The following is an 11,416-nucleotide window of genomic DNA, read 5'->3' as shown; positions in this document are numbered from 1 at the left end:
CGATCGCACGCAGAGTGGACTGGGGGCCCTTCCATGCCCTGCGTCAGTCTCTCACGCAACCCGTGGTCGAGCACGTACTATGTTCCGCGCTTCATTCAGGTGTTGCCTCGATCTCACCTCTAACATCCTACCTCTCCTAATCCTACTCTCCCGAAATATAACAACTTAATTAATGAAGTCGAAAAAAAAGAAAAGGGTTTTACAGGCGGCTCCCCATTCCACATTTAATGTGGATTTCAGCAATGTCAGGGGCCTACATAGCAACCTTGACGCCGTACACCACCACCTTGAGACGGCGCAGCCTGCCCTGCTTTTTTTAACGGAGACGCAGATATCTGCTCCGGATGATACCTCATACCTTGAATACCCCGGCTACGTATTGGAGCACAACTTCCTGCGTAAAGCCGGGGTGTGCGTATTCGTCCGGGCTGATGTCTGTTGTCGCCGTCTTCGGGGCCTCGAACAACGGGACCTGTCCCTCTTGTGGCTGCGCGTAGATCACGGGGGCCGTAGCCGAATCTACGCGTGCCTGTACAGGTCCCACAGCAGTGATGCAGGTTCAGCTCTGTTTGAGCATGTGCAAGAGGGGACTAACCGCGTGCTTGAGCAGTACCCATCTGCGGAGGTGGTGGTTCTTGGAGACTTTAACGCTCACCACCAAGAGTGGTTGGGGTCCAGAACCACTGACCTCCCGGGTCGGACTGCCTACGATTTCGCCTTGGCCTACGGCTTCTCCCAGCTGGTGACACAGCCCACCCGTGTCCCAGATATCGAGGGGCACGAGCCTTCTTTGTTGGACCTTCTGCTGACCACAGATCCGGCCGGATACAGTGTGGTGGTCGACGCTCCGCTTGGATCGTCTGATCACTGCCTTATTCGTGCTGCCGTTCCACTCTCTCGTCCTGATCGTCGAACGACGACCGGGTATCGAAGAGTTTGGCGGTATATGTCAGCAGATTGGGATGAATTGCGTGAATTTTACGCATCCTACCCATGGGGGCGGTTCTGCTTTTCCTCTGCTGATCCTGACGTCTGTGCGGACCGTCTTAAAGACGTGGTGCTCCAGGGGATGGAATTGTTTATTCCCTCCTCTGAAGTGCCCGTTGGGGGTCGCAGCAGACCCTGGTATAACAATGCCAGCAGGGATGCTGCACACCTCAAGCGGTCCGCATACGTGGCATGGGATAATGCCAGGAGACGTCAGGACCCTAACATCTCAGAGGAAAGGCGGAAATATAACGCCGCTTCCAGGTCCTACAAGAAGGTTATTGCCAAGGCGAAGTCGGAGCACGTTGCTAGAATTGGCGAGCGACTGAAGAGCTATCCCTCTGGGAGCCGTGCTTTTTGGTCGCTCGCCAAAGCTGCAGAAGGAAACTTTTGCAGGTCTAGTCTCCCACCACTACGCAAGTCCGATGACAGTCTGGCCCATAGTGCGAAAGAGAAGGCTGACCTTCTGGTCAAACTCCTCGCCTCGAACTCGACTGTGGACGACGGGGGTGCCACACCACCGAACATCCTCCGGTGTGATAGTTCCCTGCCAGAGATCTGCTTTACACAGTGTGCAGTCAGGCGGGAACTCAGACTCCTGGACGTCCATAAGTCGAGCGGGCCAGACGGCATCCCTGCAGTGGTTCTGAAAACGTGCGCCCCTGAGCTGACGCCTGCGCTAACGCGTTTGTATCGCCTCTCTTATTGCACTAACAGGGTTCCGTCTTCATGGAAGACTGCCCACGTCCACCCTATCCCCAAGAAGGGTGACCGGTCGGACCCATCGAGCTATAGGCCTATCGCGATAACTTCCTTGCTTTCCAAGGTGATGGAGCGAATAATTAATATACAACTCCTGAAGTATCTGGAGGATCGCCAGCTGATCAGTGACCGACAGTACGGTTTCCGTCACGGTCGCTCAGCTGGCGATCTTCTTGTATACCTCACAGGTGGGCTGAAGCCTTGGAAAGCAAGGGCGAGGCTCTTGCTGTGAGCCTTGATATCGCGAAGGCCTTCGACAGGGTCTGGCATAGGGCACTTCTATCGAAGTTACCATCTTACGGAATCCCCGAGGGTCTCTGCAAGTGGATCGCTAGCTTTTTGGATGGGCGGAGCATCACGGTCGTTGTAGACGGTGACTGTTCTGATACCATACCATTAACGCTGGCGTTCCACAAGGTTCGGTGCTCTCCCCCACGCTTTTCATCCTGTATATCAATGACATGCTGTCTATTGATGGCATGCATTGCTATGCAGATGACAGCACGGGGGATGCGCGATATATCGGCCATCAGAGTCTCTCTCAGAGCGTGGTGCAAGAGAGACGATCAAAACTTGTGTCTGAAGTGGAGAACTCTCTGGGGCGAGTCTCCGAATGGGGTGAATTGAACTTGGTTCAATTCAACCCGATAAAGACACAAGTTTGCGCGTTCACTGCGAAGAAGGACCCCTTTGTCATGGCGCCGCAATCCCAAGGAGTATCCCTGCAACCTTCCGAGAGTATCGGGATACTTGGGGTCGACATTTCGAGCGATGTCCAGTTTCGGAGTCATTTGGAAGGCAAAGCCAAGTTGGCGTCCAAAATGCTGGGAGTCCTCAACAGAGCGAAGCGGTACTTCACGCCTGGACAAAGACTTTTGCTTTATAAAGCACAAGTCCGGCCTCGCATGGCTCCCATCTCTGGGCTGGGGCTCCCAAATACCAGCTTCTTCCATTTGACTCCATACAGAGGAGGGCCGTTCGGATTGTCGATAATCCCATTCTCTCGGATCGTTTGGAGCCTCTGGGTCTGCGGAGGGACTTCGGTTCCCTCTGTATTTTGTACCGTATGTTCCATGGGGAGTGCTCTGAGGAATTGTTCGAGATGATACCAGCATCTCGTTTTTACCATCGCACCGCCCGCCACCGGAGTAGAGTTCATCCATACTACCTGGAGCCACTGCGGTCATCCACAGTGCGTTTCCAGAGATCTTTTTTGCCACGTACCATCCGGCTATGGAATGAGCTCCCCTCCACGGTGTTTCCCGAGCGCTATGACATGTCCTTCTTCAAACGAGGCTTGTGGAGAGTATTAAGCGGTAGGCAGCGGCTTGGCTCTGCCCCTGGCATTGCTGAAGTCCATGGGCGACGGTAACCACTCACCATCAGGTGGGCCGTATGCCCGTCTGCCTACAAAGGCAATAAAAAAAAAAATATATATATAAGTTCTAAGGTCTCAAGTATAGTTACAACGGCTGCCCCGCCCTTCAATCCGAAGCGCATTACTGCTTCACGGCAGAAATAGGCAGGGCGGTGGTACCTACCCATGCGTACTCACAAGAGATCCCACCACCAGTAATTACGCAAATTATAATTTTGCGGGTTTCATTTTTATTACGCGATGATATTCCTTCACTGTGGAAGTCAACCAAGAACATTTGTTAAATACGTATATTATTAGAAAAATTGGTACCCGCCTGCGGGATTCGAACACCGGTGCATCGCTACACAAGAATGCACCGGACGTCTTATCCTTTAGGCCACGACGACTTCTCAGAAGGTTGGAGGGATACTCCTTGGAATTGCGGCGCCATGACAAAGGGGTTTCGCAGTGAACGTGCAATCTTGTGTCTTTAACGGGTTGTGTCGATGCGCCACTTCGATGAAGCGGCACGACACGAGAACCCTCTCATTGTGGCCGCCGGTAACTACCACCGTTCTCGTCAAACCCGTCACTTGCGACGAAGGGCTCGACGAGTAAATTAACTCTCAGACACAGCCCACTGAGTTTCTCGCCGGATCTTCTCAGTGGGTCGCGTTTCCGATCCGGTGGTAGATTCTGCGAAGCACGGCTCTTGCTAGGGTTCGTGTTAGCATCGTCGTCAGGTTTGAGCCGCGTGAGCTCACCTACTAGTTACGGTTACGCTGGAATAGCCTCTCTAGACTACCAGCATAGGTAGGGATAAAAAAAAAAAAAACGTGTTGAATTGAACTTGGTCCAATTTGGCACCCTATTCGGAGACTCGCCCCAGAGATTTCTCCACTTCAGACACAAGCTTTGATCGTCTCTCTTGCACCACTCTCCAAGAGAAACTCTGATGGCCGATATATCATGAATCCCCCGTGCTGTCATCCGCATAGCAATGCATAAATGCATACCATCAATAGAAAGCATGTCATTGATATATACGATGACTTTTTACAGGATGTGCTCTTTCACAGATATTAAACAGTTAATAAACCACCGTTATTACACATTTAAACCTGAAGAAACACTAAATAGATAAAATAAAACAAATCACACAACTTCACTCCTCGCGCTCCCGCCAAAAAATACACAGATCAAGCTTACGCATTCAAAACCACAGATGATTATCAGGTTGCAATGCCACCCGGTCAAAAGCAAAACATCAAACTTCGAAAGTTGTGCGAAATGTTTTGGTTATTTTTATAGTTTGAAATACTTACAAAACATAAAATTATTAATTAAATTTAAACCCAATAACCATTTCAAGATCTATTCCACAGTAAACTGTGTTTCAAAATGGAGTTAACTAGGCCATGGCACAGTATCAAACAAATTTCCAGATTAAAGTTTTGTCTCATTAGTGCTAAAATTCGTGTGCCAGTCAGGCAATATGTAGTGTTATTAACAAACAAAAGATTGCTTCAATGTAGTTGTGCTATGAAGTTTCCCTTTACCTACAATTATTCCTCCGAGAACAAGAAACATTTCATAACCCTAGAAAAAAAAGCTTTGAAAAATGCCTTTGAACACAAAAAAGAGCAACTGAAACATACCGAACACAAATTAAGGCTAAAAGGGAAAGAAATTGTGAGAGACATAAGACACCAAGGCGAAGTAACAGGACAAAAGTTACGTGTTAAAAAGGAACATATCATTAAAGATATTTTAGAAACTAAAGCTAAAGTCAAGGAAAGATTTGAGGAAGTTGTAGAGGTTAGTAAATACAGTTTTGATTCTAAATACAATGATCACAAAAGTTTCTGCCTAATTCTAAACGTCCATTGGATTTAAATTGTTTTAATCTTTGGGACCATAAAAAATCAAGGTATTAAATAGTGATATATAAGAGTTATGAGAGATAAAATTTGTTAAATTGTATGTTGTAAAGTGAGCTGCAAAATTCAAAGTTACCACCGAGGAAGACATACTGTCAAAAGCATCAATGTTTTATATACTTGAACTCAGGACTTGAGACATCAAGCTTGGAATCAATATACTATTTCTATAGTAAACTGACTTCATTTGAAGACTAAAAAGGAAATTTTATGTTTTTTTGCTATGGATTCTTTAGTAGTTAAAGAAACCTATATATATAGACAAATTTTTAAGGAAACTAAAGAGTTAGGATCTAGTGCTATATATTTCTGGTTATACTATGATTTTATGCTATATACATATTTTATAAATGTGCTAGATGATTGCAGTTTTAAATTATATTGAAAGCTTTTTTTTTTTCAGAAAGAAAATGTCTTAACTATCCCAAACATCTTATGTATCACTAGAATAGCAATGTCGCCATATTTAGGTTATGTAATAATCCAGAATAATTACAACCTGGCACTGGGGCTATTAGTATTCGCTGGAATTACAGATTTGGTAAGATAAGACAAAATTAAGAAGTCATTAAATACACAGTGTAAAGGTATTCATTCCCGATGCTGAAGAGGGAATAACACATTATAATTTTAAATATTAACAGTAGATTTACATATGGCTGTCAACTTTTTTTTTAATGGCATAAATCGCTGGACGAACTTACAGCCCACTTGGTGTGAAAAGGTTGCCGGAGCCCATAGACATCTTCAACGTAAATGCCGCCACCCACCTTGAGATATGAAGTCTAAGGTCTCAGTATAGTTACAACAGCTGCCCCCCCTGCAAACCGAAACGCATTACTGCTTCACGGCAGAAATAGTCAGGGTGGTGGTACCTACCTGTGCAGACTCATAAGAGGTCCTACTACCTGTAATAGAGTGAACATAAAACTTTGTATTTGGTAGTGCTTAGTGGATTAAAAAAATGTCAGCCTTGGGTGGTTTATCTCCCTACTTCCACATATTAAAGATGCTGTTACTGAAAATTAAATCAGTTATTTGTCATATTTACCTGTGTATTTACCATTGCATTTCTTGTCAGTTTCTTGAATGAGTATGGACTGCTGGAGCCCACCTGGTATTAAGTGGTTATCGAAGCTCATAGACATCAACATTGTAACTACCGCCCCACCCACTTTGAGAGTTCTAAGTCTCGGTTTAATAATTCAAGTTCTCCCCCGCCCTTCAATTTGAAATGCACTGCATCACAGCAGAAAAAGGTGGCGTGATACCTATCTATGTGGGATAACAAAACACCATTACACAAGTAAAAGACACACTACTACCAGTCAACTATAATTATAACTTTTTTATTTCAGCTAGATGGCTGGATAGCTAGAAATTGGAAAGGTCAATCAACAAAGATGGGTTCTTTCTTGGATCCAATGGCAGATAAAGTTCTCGTAGCAACTCTCTTTATCTCTCTCACTTGGCAAGACCTCATACCTATTTCATTGACACTGCTAATAGTTGGGCGAGATATAGCATTGGTTGTGGCTGGATTTGTCATTCGATATATAAGCTTACCACCACCGGTACGGTCATTTGATTTAAAATTTTCATAGTGTATTAGGTTCCAATGTCATCAATATACAATCTATGTAACTATTTTTAGATTGGTTCAGAGATTAGAAATGCCAAGAAAAAAGTGTTCTTATTAATGTAGATTCTGTCCTTTAGATTTACGAGAGCCACTTAAATAACTACAGTGAAATATCGCTTAGAATAAGCAGAAACAGTTAATGTTTCAGCTACTTAATGTTCTTGAACACATCTTGTGTTTAGTTTTTGGTTGAGTAGTAATGACCCCACTACCTACCATGATATATGAGTTTGATTCTCAGTTACAGACACACTGGTGAAAGATATTTGATATATGGGTTCCGAGTTCATATTTAATGTCATGTTTCGACATAACAACGTAAAGTCCCATCTCGCATGACGAACATCCGTTGCGTTTGTGTAATCCATAACATCAACTCGCTAAGTTTGTCATGGTATGACTTCATATCTGGTCACGATCGACCTGGTCTGGTCACAGCTCACGCAGAAAACAGTCTCAGATCTAGGATCAACAAATTACAAATATATAGAACACAAACGAATTTAGCTTCCAAAATTGTTATTAATGATTAGTGAATTTTTTTACAGCGAACGTTGAGTAGGTATTTCGATGTAACACACGCAACCGCACAACTTGCACCGACTTTTATCAGTAAAGTGAACACAGCTGTTCAACTTCTATTGGTATGAATATATTTTGTTCTTTGATAATAAACAAAAATGTTAACTATTAAGGTTTTTATTGCACCAGATGAGCAGATGCCCTCCTGGGTAACAGCGCTGTGCTGATAGATGCCATATTGTAATTGTTGTTAACTATATAGAATAATAGCTTTTCAACCTTTAAATAAGAACACATGATTTCTATAACGATTATTTGCGTCCCCTGTTTATTCTGAACTACAGGTCTGATGGTTGTGTACTTAGTTATTTTCTCTTCTCTTTGTTCTTTTACCATCAAGTGGGTCGTATACTCGTCTGCCTAAAACGGCAATTAAAGAAAACGTGAATACCGTCATCCAACTTTGAGACTCGAGTTTATTCTTAATTGTATTGTATAACGGCCGTCTCACCCCGTAAAACAATTCGGATGACTGTTTCGCAGTTGAAATATGCAGGATAGTGGTACCCACTCGCACGGATCCCAGTATGCTCTATCACCAGTTAATACTAGTGAGATAGAGAATTGACTCAAACCCGAAAGTTTTAAGCCTTCGTATGACGTTTTGCGACCGTTATTTGAATGATTTTTTTTAACACATACCATAACATTTTCTTAGGGTCTGTTGCTGAATAAAAAAATCATATTCATTAAATTTTTTAGGTAGGCACTACGCTGGCGTCCCCAGTTTTTGGTTATGTTGATCATCCAGCATTGAAGGTCTTGTGTGGAATTACTGCAGCCTCAACTATAGTGTCAGCCGTCAGTTATCTAGTTAGTAAGGACACCTACAAATTACTAAAGAAAAAAATATGAATATTGCGAAATACTCTCTATTCCCATTTCGAGATTATTTTTTTATTGTTTTCAAAATTTTAATAACCATCAAAAGTACTGTTCATTTTATTAATTATACAAAATAATGTAAATAATTAAATTAATTAAAAAATTATGAGACTAAAACCATATTTTAATTTTAAATTTTAAGTCCTTGTTTACGACCAAAATTTTATGTGAAATGATAATGTTTATGTACAAATTGAAACAATTTATTGTTTTTAAATTTTATATATAAACTGCGGGTATGAATGCGAAACATTTAAATTATAAAAATATATTGTCACTAAACTATGCTTAGTAGTCTAGTCATAGTGAATGAAATGCTTACGTTTTCTATATTGAAGAACAGTAACATTTCTACCAGTTTTACATTTTAAACTAATTTTACGAAGATCATCAAAAGCGATAGTTGGAAGCTGATGCTGTAGTGGAATTTTGTGGAGGCCAATATAAAATTACAAAATAAAGATGTGGAATGTCGGTCACTTCTTGTTAGTTATTAGTCTTATTATTTCCGCAATTAGTAAAGTTAACTTCCTGGCAACATTATTGTAAAAGTGGTAAAGTTCTCAATTTACAGTGGACTATAACTGGATGGTGAAGATTAAATTTTGAAAGGCACTAATATAAGAGTCTTTAAACAATGTTATAACATTCAAATTAATCCAAACAATTACAAATACACTATTGATCTTCGTTATATTACACAATTTTATATTCAAATTGGAGTACTCATATAGTTTGAAATACAATAATTAACTCCAATACAATGCCATACTACATCATGGTTTTAAATCATATTGATTAATGCTGTTCACATAACAATATTATTCAAAAAGAGGTGAATCACTCTCACCTTTATTACACTTTTTCTGATTCACGAAAGGTTTATAATATTTTTAGTTAAACTACATAACACAGACCTTTCATAATTGAAAAAGATGTATATTTTCTGCAATTCAAAATAATGTAAACTGTGGGTGCATATTTTCAACTGAGGACTAGAAGTTTCAAAAACAGTTACTGATATTTTAAGATATTAATTTATACTTATGTTATTACTACAGGCTTCAAAATATTAGTATTAAATAATTATAAAAAAACTTCAAATTAAATATGGCAGCTAGCATTTTAACTGAAATACAAATAAAATAATTATGTGCCACATTCTAGAGAGCATCATAAGTGGCACTTACAATCTCATATTGAACGATCATATAACAACAAATAGAACTCTGCTTCGACATAATCTTTGGAAAATAAATATTATTAATATGGATTGCTAATTTTTATTTGGTTTAGTACTCACACGTTTTAGTTGTGAGTAGTTAAACCAGAATTTTTAGGCATACATATTATTTACAATTGTAATTGTATCATATTATCAAATAAGTCAGGCACCAATCTTGAATACTGAAGATTAAACAGTTCAAATTCACAACTTAAACACAACATCAAAACGTCACATTATAAAAATAATACTCTATACAAAAAAAATGTACAAAAGTAAAAAAAAATACATATATTATGATGATTGCACAAAATAATATAATTTATTATTTCTATGTTACTTATAAAAATATGTTCTAATAATTGGTATGTAAAAGGAATCTTCATATAGCTGTTACTGCAAATCTAAAGTAACTCTCAGAGTGAACTGCATAACTATATTATTTATTATAAATATATTAATACCTTATTACAAATATAACTTATTTGCATACAAGTATAAAATGCATGAGAATTCTAATGAAGTTTAGATGATGAGTACATAATTACTATACTATTGTTTTATCCTACTTTATTAATGAGCTCATCACAGATGGCTGTGAGTTCCTCATTGTCTTTTATTTTCTGTGCCAATGACTCCTGCAGTGATGAAGCATGTACCTCACTTTTCTTGAGCATTGCATTTAATTTCAGAATTTCTGCCTGATGAGTCTTTTTAACGGCATCCAATTCGGCATTTGCTTTGTTGAGTTGCTGCATAGCATGTTGCCTCAATGTTTCATACCTCGCTTCTAGTTTTTGTATGGCATCATTATTCTCCTCAACGGTATGTTTGAGTGTCTCTTCATTGCTTTTATAGCCTTGAATGATAACTTTACATCTTTCATATTTGGTATGAACATCATTGAATGCATGCTCCATAGATGCAAGATGTGCTGCCGCTTCATCTCTCTCTCTTACAAGTGTAGTTCTTTCCTCAGTCCATCTTTTACCCTCTATCTCACGCTCACCAATGAGTGAAGAGATTGTGCGCTCATATTCTTCCATTACTACACTCATCTGTTTATTGTTTCTTACTTTTTCTGCAACTCTCTGTGATAAGGCTTTTTCTTTCTCTGCATATTCTTCATTTTGTTCAGTCAATTTCTTTATTTTGTTTTCACATTCTTCAAGCCTCTCTCGTAATTCATGATTAAGATCTCTCAAGCTTTGAGCTTCTTCTTCTTGAGTAGTAAGAAGTTCTTTGACGGCTCGCAATTGTTCTACTGTATGGGGATCCATATCTGAAGTACGAGTAATAACAGGTGGAGGCGGAGGAATGTTAGCACCCAGACTAAGCAATCTATCAATAGTAGCTATAGCAGGTGAAACTGTACTAGCTTTTACTGGTGTTACTTTCGCGGAGGGTTGACTTCGGTTAACTGCAGGAGTAACCACTTGTGTAGGCTTTTCAGTAGAACCACTGCTAGTCTGTGTTACGGATAATTGTTGCATTGAGTTTACTATATTTTGCTCTGTACCTGACATGGTACTATACACAGCTGTATCTGTTCACAAGTTCTTACTGTTATTTGATAAATAATTTACATGGTCTCGTCTGAAAGCAAAGAAAATATTTCATTATGCCTTTGTTATGTATTTCGACATTGTAAGACAAATAAAAACCTAACTACATGAAGCAACCATAAAATTACGTATTATATTTTGTGTATACATTTCTAAAATGCCTCTATGACGAAGTACATAGTCCCACGCAGAGTGGAACTCATATTGAACACTATAAGCTGTTAGAGAATAATTGCGTTGGTTTAACTTACTGCAATGTCCTCGAACCACTTCGAACGCTAGAAACACAGTAAGAATTCACAACCACAAAAATGTTCAGGCTAATTATATTTAAAATCTTTAGTAATGTATGTTATTAACATTTATCATTTATTTAAACTTTTTAATAAATTTAGACGATGATGACGGAAGATTGCACGCACAGATTGAAATTGTTGAAAATGTTTCAGTGACTGAATTGATTGATGA

General features: G+C 40.0%; 2 protein-coding genes across 2 annotated transcripts; one reads left to right on the top strand and one right to left on the bottom strand.

Annotated features, from left to right (window-relative positions):
• Nucleotides 1-4,330: 4,330 nt before the first annotated feature.
• Nucleotides 4,331-8,275, top strand: CLS (cardiolipin synthase). Its single transcript, XM_028182826.2, has 5 exons — nt 4,331-4,927; nt 5,453-5,590; nt 6,408-6,623; nt 7,240-7,335; nt 7,976-8,275. The coding sequence occupies exons 1-5, from the start codon at nt 4,511-4,513 to the stop codon at nt 8,126-8,128; spliced, it is 1,020 nt and encodes a 339-aa protein (XP_028038627.2). The 5' UTR covers nt 4,331-4,510; the 3' UTR covers nt 8,129-8,275.
• Nucleotides 8,276-8,339: 64 nt separating this feature from the next.
• On the bottom strand, nt 8,340-11,402 carry LOC114249307 (transforming acidic coiled-coil-containing protein 3). Its single transcript, XM_028182827.2, has 2 exons — nt 11,200-11,402; nt 8,340-10,979 (listed from the first exon to the last, which is right to left on the bottom strand). Exon 2 carries the CDS (start codon nt 10,907-10,909, stop codon nt 9,944-9,946), a length of 966 nt encoding a protein of 321 aa, XP_028038628.1. The 5' UTR covers nt 10,910-10,979; nt 11,200-11,402; the 3' UTR covers nt 8,340-9,943.
• Nucleotides 11,403-11,416: the final 14 nt, after the last annotated feature.

The sequence above is a fragment of the Bombyx mandarina genome, chromosome 25 (assembly GCF_030267445.1).
Source record: "Bombyx mandarina strain Sakado chromosome 25, ASM3026744v2".
In the NCBI taxonomy this organism is placed as follows: Eukaryota; Metazoa; Arthropoda; class Insecta; order Lepidoptera; family Bombycidae; genus Bombyx; species Bombyx mandarina.
The sequence above is the reverse complement of the archived record's forward strand: the minus strand, read 5'-3'. Positions and strand labels throughout refer to the sequence as shown.

Coding starts and splice junctions, on each gene's coding strand:
- CLS (XM_028182826.2), top strand. CDS start 4,511: ATGGAGTTAACTAGGCCATGGCACAGTATCAAACAAATTTCCAGATTA. Junction 4,928..5,452: donor GATTTGAGGAAGTTGTAGAG/GTTAGTAAATAC, acceptor TTTTTTTTTCAG/AAAGAAAATGTCTTAACTAT. Junction 7,336..7,975: donor CAGCTGTTCAACTTCTATTG/GTATGAATATAT, acceptor TAAATTTTTTAG/GTAGGCACTACGCTGGCGTC.
- LOC114249307 (XM_028182827.2), bottom strand. CDS start 10,909: ATGTCAGGTACAGAGCAAAATATAGTAAACTCAATGCAACAATTATCC.